The sequence below is a fragment of the Myotis brandtii genome, unplaced genomic scaffold, assembly GCF_000412655.1.
Source record: "Myotis brandtii unplaced genomic scaffold, ASM41265v1 scaffold223, whole genome shotgun sequence".
Taxonomy (NCBI): Eukaryota; Metazoa; Chordata; class Mammalia; order Chiroptera; family Vespertilionidae; genus Myotis; species Myotis brandtii.
The window spans coordinates 465,773-481,114 of record NW_005358369.1 but is presented as its reverse complement, the minus strand read 5'-3'; the positions used below and the strand labels follow the sequence as shown (position 1 = coordinate 481,114).

The 15,342-nt window shown below is 48.9% G+C and overlaps 1 protein-coding gene across 3 annotated transcripts in view; it reads left to right on the top strand.

Annotated features, from left to right (window-relative positions):
- The first annotated feature begins 2,991 nt into the window (after positions 1-2,991).
- The window catches only part of ZBTB49 (zinc finger and BTB domain containing 49), a 13,317-nt gene continuing 966 nt past the window's right edge, over positions 2,992-15,342 (top strand). For 2 of the 3 annotated variants that reach the window (XM_014539630.1, XM_014539629.1), the window contains exons 1-7: positions 2,992-3,200; positions 4,542-5,662; positions 8,770-8,816; positions 12,660-12,733; positions 13,849-13,931; positions 14,015-14,176; positions 15,210-15,342. In XM_014539630.1, coding sequence (XP_014395116.1) covers positions 3,049-3,200; positions 4,542-5,662; positions 8,770-8,816; positions 12,660-12,733; positions 13,849-13,931; positions 14,015-14,176; positions 15,210-15,342 — 1,772 coding nt within the window. In that variant the 5' untranslated portion in view covers positions 2,992-3,048. The remainder of the gene's footprint in view (positions 3,201-4,541; positions 5,663-8,769; positions 8,817-12,659; positions 12,734-13,848; positions 13,932-14,014; positions 14,177-15,209) is intronic. The other variant, XM_005866142.2, reaches the window with a different exon arrangement.

Below are 15,342 nucleotides of genomic sequence, written 5' to 3'. Positions count from 1 at the left end.
GGCCGGCCGGCGTGCGGTGGTGGGTGTGAGCGGAGGGGGCAAGTGTGGCGAGCAGGAGGGTTTCGCTGGCAGCGAAATGTCGGCCTGGAAGGGAAGGCGTGTTCCCTGCTAGAGCTGCCCCCACAAACACCGGAGGCTCCGGGGGTGAGAAGGCCAAGGCCCAGGGGTCGCCGTGGTCTCTTCCGAGGCTGCTCTTCCTGGCCTGTGGCCCCCCGTCCTGTGCCGTCCTCCCCGGGTCTTTCCTGGGCAGGAGCACCCCTGGGGGCTCTGTGCCCACATTTCCTCCTCCTCGGAGGGCGTCAGGAGGACTGGTTTAGGGTTTTAACTTAATCACCCCTGTAAAGGCCCGTCTCCAACACGCTGCTGCTGCCGGTGAGGGGCCGAGGCTGCTCAGATCCCGGGGAGGAGATGGCGGCTTCCCTAGGAGGAGAGGGAAGACCTGCGCCCCGTCACCTGCAGGTGCTCGCTGTCCCCCTCTAGAGAGCGAGGGCGACAGTTCAGCCTCTCTCACCGGGACGCTGATCATTAAATGCGGTGACTTGTAAGGGGCTCAGCATAGTGCCTGGTTGCATATAGGAAACATTTTATACATATTTGTTGTTATTTTTATTAGGTGTATACATTGTTACTTGTAGTTGTTACACATAGGACACATCCCATATAATAAAGAGCTAATATGCAAATCGACACACCCTCATGTCCTCACACCGTCATGGCTCAGACACTCAACACTGGGGAGAGAGGTATGGGGACCAGCCAGGCACAGATGAGCTCACGAGAGAGGAATGGGGACCAGCCAGGCTGCAGCCCGGGAGAGGGATAAGCCGCCTGCCCCGTGGTCCCGGGTGCCAGTGGCTGCGCCTGTGCCTGCGGCCTGGGAGAGGGATAAGCCGCCCGCCCCATGGTCCCGGGTGCCAGTGGCTGCATCTGCGCCTGTGGCCCGGCCCGGGAGAGGGACAAGCCGCCCGCCCCATGGTCCCGGGTGCCAGTGGCTGCATCTGCGCCTGTGGCCCGGCCCGGGAGAGGGACAAGCTGCCGGCCCCACAGTCCTGGGCACCAGCACCTGCAGCTGTGATCCAGGAGAGGGACAAGCCACCCACCCCACAGTCCCCTGCGGCTGTGACTGTGGCCCAGGTGAAGCCGCCGCCCACAGTCCCCTGCTGCTGTGGTTGGCCTGGGCAAAGCTGGCCTGGGTCCTGGGTGCCTGTGCCCGGCCAGAGGAGGGAATCCTGGGTCCTGGGTGTGGGGCGAGCCAGAGGCGGTTAGGGGGGATCAGTCCAGCAGGGGAGCAGTGAGCAGCGATCAGTCAGGCAGGCAGGCGAGCGGTTAGGAGCCAGCTGTCCCAGATTGCGAGAGGCAGTAGGACATCCCCTGAGGTGTCCCGGATTGGAGAGGGTGCAGGCCAGGCTGAAGGGACCACCCCCCCGCCCCCGCATGAATTTCATGCACCGGGCCTCTAGTAAGAAATATAAATTACCAATTCTTTTTCTAGAGGCTTTTTATAAGGGACTTACAGGATTAACTTGGTGAAACTATTAGATTGATTATGATTTTTAAAAAATATTTTTAATGATTTCAGAGAGGAAGGGAGAGGTAGAGAGAGATAGAAACATCAATGATGAGAGAGAATTATTGATTGGCTGCCTCCTGCATGTCCCCTACTGGGGATCAAGCCCGCAACCCGGGCATGTGCCCTTGACCAGAATCGAAACCAGGACCTTTCAGTCTGCAGGCTGACGCTCTATCCACTGAGCCAAACCGGCCAGGGCAGATTGATTATGATTTTTATTGTCAAAGTAAATTATGGAGTAGTTCGTGACCTTGCAGATCATCATAACTCTGAGGGTCATTCCAAAGAATTGTTCCCCTTGTCACCTCTGTAGAGCTAGAAAACGTCCAGTGTGCATTCCGAACATTTGCTGCCTTTCAGCATTGGAGTCTGGAGGCAGGTTTCGTGCTGTGTTTTCTTGAATCCTTTTTCTCACGGGCGATAGCATAGCCCACGAGCACTGACTGTGGGTTTAAATGCTGGCGTTGGAACTTAAGTTTTATGATCACGGGCATGTTACTTAAACTCCCATTTCTTAATTTCCTGACTTGTAAAATGGCGATAATGGTTCTTAGAGCATTATTTGAGTTAACGTATGTAATATGCTTAGCACAGTGCCCGGCCTGTAGTGAGCCGTCTGTAAATGATGCTAATAGTAAACCAGGAAGCCTTTTCTTCCCTGGCAGCCAGGGGGATGGGGTGGGTGACTGATGACGCAGTCATTTGGCTGCTCTGTACCTCTGAGGATTCAGCACTAGGGACAGTGCCCCGCCGCCTGCCGGAGGCTCCCCTTCTTGGTCCCCTCTTGGGTAACATCCACGCCCAGTGCTGCATGTGGCTCCTTGTAGATGACCTTGCCTCTCGTCCCGGTGTCCTCTGAATGCCACCCTGATCTCAAACCAGGAGATATGCCAGCACCCCAAATCCACATACCAGAAACTGAGCTTTCCATGAAGAAACAGGGGAGTCAGAACAAGGTGCTGAGCTGAAGGCGAGATAATGGGGGTAGGTTTTGGAGATTCTTCATTGTGGGGTCATACAGTTACAGATGGTTAGCAGAAAGTTGGACATCTGCAACTGGTGGTTGAAGTTAAAGTTTCAAATTTAGGGCTTGTCTGCTTAGAACAGATGGAGGCCAGAGATAGATATGTTATCAAGGGAAAGTGAAGACGGCTCAGGGCTGAGAGTTAAGGGACAGTAGCCTTCGGGGGCTTGCAGGGGAGGAAGTACGGCAGATTAGGGCCGTAGTAAGAGGAGCAGAAGCGTTCTAGGGACATTTTTATCTTCACAGGTAGTTCCATTGAACAGCACTGGTTAAGATGCTTAAGAAATGACTTTTTTGTTTGTTTGCATGTTTGTTTTTTAAGCTGCTGTGACAGGGACTCATGACAGTGAACCACAGATCAATCCATGGACTTGGTGCCGTTTAGTTCCCAGTCTTGTCATCGAGACTCAGGTTTTATCTGCGTCCTCTGTGCAGGTCTCCTGAGTGCCTGAGCATGGACCCGGTGGCCACGCACAGCTGCCACCTCCTCCAGCAGCTGCACGAGCAGCGCATCCAGGGCCTGCTCTGTGACTGCATGCTGGTGGTGAGCGGCGTCTGCTTCAAAGCGCACAAGAATGTCCTCGCAGCCTTCAGCCAGTACTTCAGGTGCGATTTCAGTCTCTGTTGTTCTCACTGTACGGAGAGTATGTTCTTACTGATTTTAGAAAGAGGAAGAGAGAGAGAGAAACATCAGTCGGTTGCCTCCCGTATGCACCCCAGCTGGGGATCAAACCCACAACCTGTGCTGTTTGGGGAAGCAGGTGACTGCATCTGATAAAATGTCTCCAACAACGTTGCAAGACAACTTACCTAACTTAGCTTGATATTCTACACCATACAGATTCCTTCCCCGGTGAATTTGATTTGTGCCCAGAATAAAGTGTGTGGGCTTTATGGAAGTGTGCCCTTTCTTCCCGCATTCACTCCTAGGGCTTTTCTCACTGCTGATGTATGGACCATTGGGTTGCTAGACAGCTAGAGGAGTGACTGAGTATAAAATGAGAGTGTATCAGGGTCCTAGAGCAGTCACATTCAGAGAGACAGAAAGCAGAATGGTGGTGCCAGGGGCGGGGCAGGAAGAGTGGGAGTTAGTGTCTAATGGGAACAGAGTTTCTCTTTGGGATGATGCAAAGGTTCTAAGAATGAATGCATAAAGGTGATGGTGGCACAACATCGTGAATGTACTTTATGCCATTGAATTTACCACTTGAACCATAATTAAATGTTTAATATTATGTAATTTTTACACAATTAAAAATTAAGATTAAAAAAATGAGTGTAGCCCAGCTAGTATGGTTCAATGGTTGAGCATCGACCTATGAACCAGGAGGTCACCGTTCGATTCCTGGTCAGGGCACATGTCCAGGTCGCAGGCTCGATCCCCAGTAAGGGGCATGCAAGAGGCACCTGATCAATGATTCTTTCTCATCGTTGATGTTTTTACCTCCCTCTCCCTCTCTGAAATCAATAAAAATGTATTTAATAAACAAAATGAATGTATACTGAGGGTTGGTTTATTATAGCTATTTTTATTTTTAGACTTTTTAAGGCACTTAGATATGGAAATATTTTTATATGTGTTTTATGACCTAAAATAAAATACATGATTTGTCAGACTACAAACAGGAAGTAGTGAAAAATGTGTGTCCTTTTGTTTTCTGTACTCTATATACTATTAATAATGCATATGGATTATTTGATAAAAGAGCCATGGGTATACTGCATAATCTTCCTTGGATATCTACTTGGAAGTTTGGATATTCATCACACTCATTTATCTGAATTGCTTTATTGGATGACTTGCCAGCCAGATTTTTTAAAAGGGTTAAAGCTCGCTTAATTATAAAATTCTGGCATTTATAGAAGTATTGCTGTTTTGAATATTAGTATAAGTATTATTTGTAAGAGAAAGTTAAGAGTGTATATGAATTGTTAACACTGAAACAGGCATCTTTGTTTTGTCAGGAGCCTCTTCCAGAATTCTCCCGGCCAGAAGAGCGACGTTTTTCACTTGGATATTAAGAATGTCAGCGGCATTGGGCAGATCCTGGACTTCATGTACACGTCACACCTGGACCTGAACCAGGATAATGTGCAGGTGATGCTGGACACAGCACAGTGTCTGCAGGTACAGAACGTTCTGAGTCTGTGTCACACGTTCTTAAAATCAGCCCCTGTGGAGCAGCCACCCAGCACGCCTGGTGGTAGCGCGTTCTCCCTGCCGGGCGCTCCGGCTCCGGACACCAGCTGTGCTGTCAGTGAAAGCTACTCTCCTCACGTACTGCCGGCGTGTTCGGCGGACGTGCAGCACGGTAAGGCCTTGGACGAGCTGCACTCTCAGGCTCCACCGTCAGTTCAGCTTCATCACCCTGCAGGCGAAGCGTCAAAACTAGGCCCTGACACTTTAGACGGCAGCTGCACAGAACTGCCGCTCAAACAGCCAAATTACTACTACAAACTGAGAAACTTGTACAGTAAGCAGTACTATAAGCAAGCCGCTTGTCCCAGTCACGAGAGAATAATCGAGCAGCCTTTCACTGTCAGCCCATCCACAGGCCCGGCTGCCGTGGAAAACCAGCCTTGTGCTGTCAGTCATTCCGAATGCGCCCTGCAGTCCGCGGAGCACCTGCCTCCCAACTTCCTGGCCCAGCCCCTGAATGAACCTGCCCCAGACCCTGAGTCAGACAGCACGTGCCAGCCACCCACCAAACAGATGAGGCTCAAAAAGGCCATTCACCTGAAGAAGCTCAATTTCCTGAAGTCACAGAAGTCTGCAGAGCAAACTGCTGAACCCACGTCGGATGAGGGTCTAACCCAGAGGATTGGCCCTGCTAGTGACAACACCATAGAGAAAGCCAGCAGTCAACGTGCTGGGGAGAAGGAACGTGAAGAACCCGGCAGCTCCGACAGCTTCCACTGCATTATCAAAACGGAGAGTCCCGAAGACCTGGAGGCTCCAGAGGACCAGTTCCAGACGCCGCAGTCCCAGTGGCAGTACGCGTGTGACCTGTGTGGGAAGCCTTTCAAACACCCGAGCAACCTGGAGCTTCACAAACGGTCCCATACAGGTACACGCACACTGACCCAGTGCCCGCGGGCCCGGACAGGCAAGAGCGCAGACGCACACGGTGCCTGCTCCTCTCTGTAAGAAGTTTTGCTGTGGCGTTGACATTTGCACACAAAAATAATCAAGGAGCGTTAGCTACTTTTTAATTCATAGTTTTGGTGATGCCTCTTAAAGCGTAATCTATAGATACTTTCATAGAGCCAATTTTAAAAGATGTCTCACTTCATTTTTATTTTAATTAGGTTTTTATGACAAACTTTCCATCTCTAATGAAGTATAGTAAATTATTTTGATGGACTGAAATTTTCAAGTTCTAAAACAGATAAGCTATATTTAGTTGTCTCTTTAGAATTAGATTAAGTTTATTTTTTAAAAGCATAATGTAGGTTAATCAGAATAAAATAATTTAGTTTGAGTAATTCTAAAAGTTCTCTGGAAAGTAATGTGAATATCAGATTTTAAAAATTGTGATTCGGAAGGTGGGAGGTAAACTTTTTAATAAGGATCAGCTTTAACCATTTGATATTTTCAAATGAAAGTTCTTCCATTTTGAACATTGAATTTTCAAAGTTTTATTTCCTTAATTCATACCTCCTCCCCTTTCCAAAAAGTTTACTTTTTCCAAAAGCTTTTTTAGAAGTGTTTTACAGCACATGCACGTTTCCTTATACAGTACGTGTGTGTTACTTCCTGCACTTATGCAGGATGACTCTAGTACACACGGCGGGTGAATGGCAGTTACCTCACAGGCATGGGAAGTGATGAGCTACAGATGCTTCCAGAGTAACTGCTTTTAAGACGTTTGTGCAATTGCAGTTATCGATGTGACGTTCTGCTATCACTGACTCCTGGTGTGTCTAGGTGTTTACCACCTCAGTGCATTGTGGAGAGTCTTACTTAATATTTATGGAAGCCCTTTATAAATTGTAATGTGTGTGAATATATAAAGTATTACCTTTATTGTTACTAGTAGTTCAGAAGTATTCTCCATATGAAGGCAGTATCACTGATTCAGTTTTGCCCTGTAAAAAAACCTTAATTTAGGTCATTCCATTTGCTTGAATTTCCTAGAGCCTCATGATCAGTATAATTTTTGAGAAACGTATCTGTTTAGCTTTAAAAATTAAATTGTTTGTCCTTTTGAACAATAATGTCATCCATTACGGTGGGATGCTCACTTGGACGTACTCTATTGAGAGAGCAGTGGTCCTCGACTTACGATCTGAGTTGTTCTCCCAGGGTCTGTGAGGCCGGACTGTTTCTGTCACCATGTAGGATGTTACTTGCCTTGTCTGTCTTCTCCCACAAGTGTGCAGTGGAGTCGGCTACAGGCTGTCATCACCCGGGTGGCCAGTGAGCTGTCTAGTCATGTGTTAAAAATCACTCGGTCCTCATTTCTAGTATGGACTGTACTGACGGGCATAGCCCACATAAGCAAACGCTTTAGGTTCTCAGTTAAGAGTGTTAAGGGATCCTGAGAGCAAAGCGTTTGAGAACCAGTGGAGTAAGGTTATCAATTCTGGTCACTTGGGAGTCTTAATAACCAGTGGCCTCTTTTTTTCAAATTCTTGGATCGCATAATGGGGGCTTTAACTTAACATTATCTATTATCCCCATAATTTCCGACATAAATGTTGTCCCAAAATACTGAAGTAATCCTATCCTACATAATAAAAAGCCTATTATACAAATCGACCGAACGGCAGAACAACCAGTGGAATGACCGGTTGCTATGATGCGCACTGACCACCAGGGAGCAGGCACTCAACACAGGAACTGCCCCCAGCCTTCAGGCCCCAGGCCAGCCAAGGCAGGTACCAGCGGGGGACCCCCTGATCAACCTGCTGGTCGCCCCACAGATCGGCCCTGGTTGCCGGCCAGGCCTAGCGACCCTACCCATGCACCGGGCCTTTAGTATGATTATAATTATTCAGTCAAAAGCTTTCTGCCTGCTCCAGAAAGAAGCCATTGAAGAAACCATTAAACAGTTTCAGGAAAAAATCAAAGTAAAAGTATCCTGGCAGGAGCCCAGAAAGCTAGCAGCCAGCAATGTAGAAGGAAGGGGTATTGTCATTTTTAAAGAGAGTGAAACCCCTTGGGGGGCGGGGGGCGGGAACAGAAGGTTCTTGGTCTGCCCAGCCTATTTGTTAGTTCCCTAGGTTCAAGGTGGCACCTGGAAGTATACTGTTAAAATGGTCATTTTCTAGTCTGTGTTCAGGGCTGCTGTGGTTTCTTGGTGGCGGAGTTCCCTTCTCCGCAGGTTATTCTATACCAAAGCGTAATTGCTTAGTTTCTGAAATCAGACGTGGCTCCCATGGTGTCCTCTTGTTTTCCCCTGGGAGCCTGGTCAGCCAAGGCCAAATGCAGGGGCAGGGCTTTTCCCCGTCCCACCGTCAGGAGGTCCGTCCCGGTTTGGGGCTGTGCCGTGCCCATACCTCACGTGTGTGAACAAGACCCCGGTTCTGTTAGGAGCTGGTGGGAAAGTAAAGGAGTCGGGCTGAGGGGCTGTAAGCAGGTTCGGGCCCTTCAGCAAAGAAACTCACAGTTGATTTTCAGTGGAAGGGAAAGCCGGTGCCCAAAACCGAGGCAGGGTTTGAACGCTAACAAGTTAAGTTTGACTTCAACATAGGTTTATATTTGGAGAACAATTTGATTTTTTTAAACATATTTTTATTGATTTCAGAGAGGAAGGGAGAGGGAGAGAGAGAGATAGAAACATCACTGATGAGAGAGAATCATGGATTGGCTGGCCTTCTGCATGGCCCACACGGGGGATCGAGCCCACAACATGGGCATGTGCCCTTGGCCAGAATCGAACCCGGGACCCTCAGTCTGCAGGCGATGCTCTATACACTGAACCAAATCAGCTAGGGCACAGTTCGATTTTTTAGAGAAAACTAATCACAGATTTCATTTTGTCATTCCTGCCCACTATCTAAGGACAAGAGACGAGGAAGAGGTGTGGACTCCCGTTTTCATACACTCATGATGAGGAACGTAGTCTCTGCTTTGAGTGGTGGACACGGGATAGTTTAAACATTTTAAACAGAAAATGGTTGTGCAGATAATACAAATGATTTTACAAGCTGTTGTTTTGTTTTGTTTTAGGTGAGAAACCTTTTGAATGTAACATTTGTGGGAAACATTTCTCTCAGGTGGGAATACTTTTATTTATTGTTAATAGTTGGAAACCTGAAACCTAGTGTTGATTTTTATTATAAGTAAGACATGCATTGGAGTTGCAAGAGAAGCCTCTGAAGGTATCTGTAACTTAAAGACTAGTCTACATCAGGAGAAAATAATGTTTAAGAAAACAAAATCCTAGTACATTGGGGAAAACATGCCATTTTTTATAAGTGTGAGGACCCTTCACAACCCACCCGTCCCCCGGGTGGGTGCAGTCCTAGTCTATCCTCTCAGAGATGCAGTAAACCATGTTGAGCTCACATCTGGAGGCTGCAAATGAGGCTGGGCTGCATTCAGCCAGATGCCTCCTTCTTCCTGTTGGGACTGTAGATGTTAGGATGTTGGACAACAGACCAGTTTTCATTCTCTGCTTTTGCTGCCTTGTAGCTGATCCTTATTAAGATGAAGTATTAAATCTCTCATCCAGCCAATGTTTATTGTGTCCGATGGGCTGTGTGCTGATCTGGGCACTGGGCCTAAAGGAACCTAGAGATGCAGTGTTGTAGAGAACATTTTGAATGCAGCCTCTTTTTCCTTCTGAAACAAGATAAGTGTTCACCCCCCCCCCCCCCCACGCCCATGCTGGGCCCTGACGCTGTCCGCAGCTCAGTTCTCCTTCCCCAGTCTGCTCTGTAAAATGGGAACAACACTCCTTTATAAGGACATTGTGATGATTACATGAAACACTGCTTGCAACTTAGTCAAGTGCTTCATTCATAGTAGCGTCTTAGCACTTGACAGCTATTATTGTTATTACCTCTTACCAGAGTTTTCGTGGATCCGGCTATATATAGGTAATTTCTAAGATGTGATCTATGTCCTTAGCATATAATTAGAGCATAGCAAAGTTTACTACAACTAAAAACATAACAAAGGTCAAACAATCTGGGCCCCAATTTGCCACATAATTTGATATAAATTATGTGAACGCATTATTGGACATTTATGCCTGAATTTTTCTATTATTTAATGTACTTTTATATAATTTGTCAGACTAATATGTGCTCCTTTCTGTGGGGAAAAATTATTTCCATTATTCATTTCCACTATTAAATACCTAAAGAAACCTTTTTAAAATTTTTTCACTATGCTTATTATACTGAGTGGAAGGCCATTCGATGATATTTACTTGGAAAATAAACAGTTGCTATGCTTGACTTAAACAGGGACAATGCAGCATTGCTAGGAATGATTCAGAGACAATTTCTATCTTCATACATAGTTTACAAAACAGCTGGGAAGGAGGGATCTCATTTAACAGCTGAGCAGACGGTACTGTTTGAATTGTTCCATGACTGATGAGCTTTTCTGAAATTTGGAAGTGACTGATCTAACACAGCCAGGGGTGCATTACTTCACTCCAGGAGGCTGCTTCCTGAGGGCACCATGGCCTTGTCACACTGAGTGCTCCACACAAGCTAGTTTAGCCACAGAAATGTGCTGTCCTCAGGGTTCCCCTCAGTAAGGCGGCAGTTCTCACACCAGCGGCATCCATTCCTGGCCCAGCCGAGGAACTGGAGCAACCCCCTTAGCTGAATCTCGTTTTCGTCTGGAAAATAGATGTCAATGCCAGTTACTAAGGGTAACATGGTAATGTGTGTGAAGGCCTACGTAGACCAGATATATATTGCTACTAGCATTTGTCGCTTTATACTATTATTTTTAAAAAAATATATTTTTATTGACTTCAGAGAGGAAGGGAGAGAGAGATAAAACATCAATGATGAGAGAGAATCATTGATCAGCTGCCTCCTGCACAACCCTGTCATGTGCCCTGACCAGGAATCGAGCCGTGACCTCCTGGTTCATAGGTCAACACTCAGTCACTGAGCCACACTGGCTGGGCAGTCACTTTATTATTGTTATTCATAGTCATTCTGTTAAAACCTGGGTATTTCCTAATATTTTGCTAAGTTCTTTTTTCTTAATTTTTAAAAATATATTTTATTGATTTTTTATACAGAGGGAGGGGGATAGAGAGTTAGAAACATCGATGAGAGAGAAACATCGATTCAGCTGCTTCCTGCACACCTCCCCACTGGGGATGCATCCACAACCAAGGTACATGCCCTTGGTCGGAATCGAACCTGGGACCCTTCAGTCCACAGGCCGACGCTCCATCCTCTGAGCCAAACCGGTCAGGGCTTGCCAAGTTCTTTTTCTTTGATTACCTAAAATAAACCCGAGATTTTGTGTAAACCATATGTATCATATTCTAAAAGGTAGGATGTAACACAGTGTTTCTCAGTGTCTGACAGACAGAAAGACTTCCATGTCATAACAGAAAATCCCAACCTCAGTTTCTGATCCTGTACATTTGTATGTTTCCACCCACAGGTGGACTTCAGACCCATCTTCAAACCTGTCACCATGGACTGTCTTTTGCATTTAATTTTTTTAAAAAATTGCAGATTTAGCTCTAGCTGGTTTGGCTCAGTGGGTAGAGCATCGGCCTGTGGACTGAAGAGTCCCAGGTTTGATTCCTGTTAAGGGCACATGTCTGGGTCCAGGCTCACTCCCCAGTAGGGGGCGTGCAGGAGGCAGCAGATTAGTGTTTCTCTCTCATCATTGATGTTTCTATCTCTCCCTCTCCCTTCCTCTCTGAAATCAATCTATATATATAAAAGCCTAATATGCAAATTGTTCCCTCGGGAGTTCACAATCCCTCGCTAGGATGTGTGCTGACCACCAGGGGGTGGCGCGGAACAAAGGGAGGCCCTGGCTGACAGCCGGAAGGCCCCGATCGGCCCTGATCACTCGCCAGGCCTAGGGACCCTACCTGTGCCCTGAATTTTGTGCACCAGGCCTCTAGTAAAAAAAATATATATATTTTTAAAAATACAGATTTACAAAGCCAGGTGTGTTAGTTGGTATTACTGTTCACGCCCCCTTCGTGGCTTATTCTGTGCATAACGCCTGAGCATTGTTTCCCGTGGGTATGCTCACTTATTTCAGTGTTTGTTTTTAACAGAACTCTATAGAATATTAAGTAGGGATGTGACAGACTGAGACTGTTAACTGAAGCCTCCACAGCGGGAAATTCTGCCTCCACGTCCAAGTGGGAAGCAGTAGCCGGAGTGCTTAATGTCTGAGGCATCTGCAGTCTCAGCCTCACTGTGGGCCATTTCATATTGACGGCCTGTTGCTGAGCACTGGCAGTCTGCTCCAGGGCCTCCCTTTAAAATCAGGCGTTCTTGGTAAAGCCCTGCTGGCGACAGAAACCAGGAGCCTGGAGTCCCTGCCACGGAGGACTGCAGTGACTCCTGATTTCATTTCTGCACACAGGACAGCGTGACAGCCCACCAGGCAGAGCAGCCGCTGCAGAGGGAGTGCTGCTCGGGGAGTCTTACCTTTATTAACCAAGGCATGTTTCTCAGGGAGAAACAACAGGGAGTAGCCACATGCAAGCGCTGCTGCTTTTCTCGAGTGCTACTTGCATATAGATGGTCCAAGTTTAAAAATATATGAAATAATACATCAAGGTCTGTTTAAAGTACAAGCTTGGCAACCTCCACGGCACCCTGCACTGTGTCGCCCATTTAAGAGAGAAGCGGCCCAGGGCAGGCCCGCGATGGGGCAGCCAGTGCAGCCCTTGGCCCAGGAGCACAGTGGAGAAACCAGAGTGGGGACACCCCCAGTTAGAACCGGCGGTCCTTCCTCTTGCACGTGGCTCCTTCTGAGTGTGTGTCTAGTCTTCCTTGGAAGGTGGACTGGAACCTGGTAAACCTGCCAGTCTTCCATGTGAATGTGTGTGACCTGCTTTTCAAAAACCCTTTCATTATTGGTATGCTTGTGCTTCTCCTTTTTTGCAGGCAGGTAACTGGCAGACTCACTTGCGTCGGCATTCTGGTGAAAAACCGTACATCTGCGAAGTCTGTGGCAAGAGGTCAGTGCTGGGGCTGTCCTCCGCCTGTAGGGCCCCCTCTGGTCTGGTCTCCGTGGAAAGCAGTGCTCTGAGGGCTCGCACACGAGCCGCGTGGGGCTCACTCCACGGAGGAGCGCAGGCCCGTCAGACCCTCTGCCTAGCCTTGTATGTCACATATGAGTAACAAAAGGGCAAGGACAGTCCTTCAGAGAAGGAACACCCAGGACAGAAGTCTTAGAAATGGGATTTGATGTGACACAGAATGATTTTACACTGAAATGTCCATTCTTTCTAAAAATGGCCATGAAAGCAGATGAGTGCCCTGGGAGGTGAGTACCTAGCGGGATGTGAGACTTGCAGCCTGGCTGCCCAGCCCGGCCTCCGGCTGTGGGAACGGCAGCAGGAAAGCAGGCGGAGCTCAGCCCGGGCACTTGGCACAGTCTCATTGTGGCGGTGAGGTGCAGTGCGGAGAGGGTCCCTCCCACGTGCACACAGCCGCACGCTGGCTGCCCGCCCCCCAGGGGTCAGGTATCAGAGTCCACATGCTCTCCTCTGACGGTCATGGTGGACAACAGGCATCAGCCCGGACCGTACCAGTCACCTGTCTTTATAGCCGTTCATTTAGCCATCCATTCAGTCAGCACCTATCAGCCACCTGCTGCTGTAAGTGCTGTGATGGTAGCATGCACATTCTCTCTGGTCTGAGGGAGAGACGGCCATGGCGCAGTCAGAGTCACCTGTGCAGGAAGCAGGTGGTAGAAACAAAGAAGTCCAACCGTCCCAGCCTCCCGTCCTCCCTTTTGTCATTCCTCTAGGGTGGCGGGAGGGAACGCACCTAGATTTCCTATCCCAGGCCTGGGCGGGAATGACTCCCTACACTGAGCCGGTGGTGGCCATCTCTGAAGAAGAGAGATTGATGCCGCTAGGTAGAAAAAATGTCTTACAAACAAAACACTGCATTATTTTCTACTTTTCCTTTAAAGGGGGGAAAGGTAAAGATATTTTTAATGCCCGTTTCCGATGAAGTCGGGTGCTCTGATTACACCCAGGAAGGCGGGGCAGCTGCCCTCCGTGCCTCGCGCTGCCCAGTGCCGTGACGTGGACGGGCTCTCAGCTGCGTTTCACATCCATTGCAGGTTTGCAGCCTCTGGGGACGTCCAGCGCCACATCGTCATTCACTCGGGAGAGAAGCCGCACCTGTGTGACACCTGTGGCCGAGGTATGGCTGCGCTTTCCTTTCCTTTCCCTCCTGGAGCCCTGCCTGGCGCGTGCGCCTCCGCTGACGGGTCGTGTTCTCTCCAGGCTTTAGCAACTTCAGCAACTTGAAGGAGCACAAGAAGACACACACGGCTGACAGAGTGTTCACCTGTGACGAGTGCGGGAAGTCCTTCAACATGCAGAGGAAGCTGGTGAGGCACCGCGTCCGGCACACGGGGGAGCGGCCCTACAGCTGCACGGCCTGCGGTGAGTGACGCACAGACCAGGCCGCCCGTCCCGTCCCGTCCCGTCTCGTCCCGTCCCGTGTGGTAACTTTGGACGGGGCCCAGGGCCACACTCTGTCCAGAGAACTGTTTGCAGAGACAAGGACGCAGTTGTTCTAACTGCTGTCTGATGACCACTGGACTGAAAATTAAAAACTGGTTTAGAATTAGCATCACTAAGTTAGCTCGTCTGCAGCAGTAGCAGCGCCTTCCCTCTAGGGAGTCACTGCCCCCTTCCCTTTCTCATACACGCCCCCCGCCTTTGTCTCCCATCAGAACACGAGGCGGGTTTCTGCCTCTCTCAGTGCTTCCTGAATTCTTAACTGATGGCAATTAAATGCCTGTTGCCTCTTGCTTTGAAAGGCCTTTTATTTTTAGGTTAACAGGAAAAAATCCCAAAATTTAACACGTGGGCATCGACAGCTAGTTTTGTTGAAAGGCAGTTTTTTATAGATAGCCCACCTTTGCTTGACCAGGGCTGGAGGGCCGAGAATTCAAATAGAGCGACACGCAGACAAGGGAGCAGTTAAACATACATGTACATACGTGTGTAGTGTTCACTCCTCTGGAATGACGCTATGACTTCTGTAAGGTTATTGATCCCCTCACCAACTCTGACTGTGGAAGCAAATCCCCACCTTGATGCTATGCGCAGGGAAAGGACATAGAAGCCGGGGAAATACGGGCAGAATTGTAGTGAAAGGAGTGCACGGATGCCGCGAGGAAAGTGTTTCTCATTATAGATCGGCTGCTCTAGGTTCACAGAAATTTAAACGAAACTGACAGGGTTTCCAGCACCCACCAGCCGGCAGGGGTGGCAGCTGCCTGCCCAGCAGGGGCTCCTGTGCAGGCAGACAGGGTCCAGGAGGCTGGCACTGAGAGGCCCCACACCCAGGGGGCAGGTGGGAGGGGGCTGCTGGGGGCAGAGGGGAGAGAAGGGCAGAGCGGGTGGTGGCAGGCTCCACTCCACTCATGTCCCAATGCCCACTTCTGAGAGGACCCCTCTCTCTGTGCAGGGAAAAGTTTCGGGGGATCCGGTGACCTCCGCAGGCACCTCCGCACGCACACCGGGGAGAAGCCGTACACGTGTGAGATCTGTGACAAGTGCTTCACCCGCTCGGCCGTGCTGCGGCGGCACCGGCGGATGCA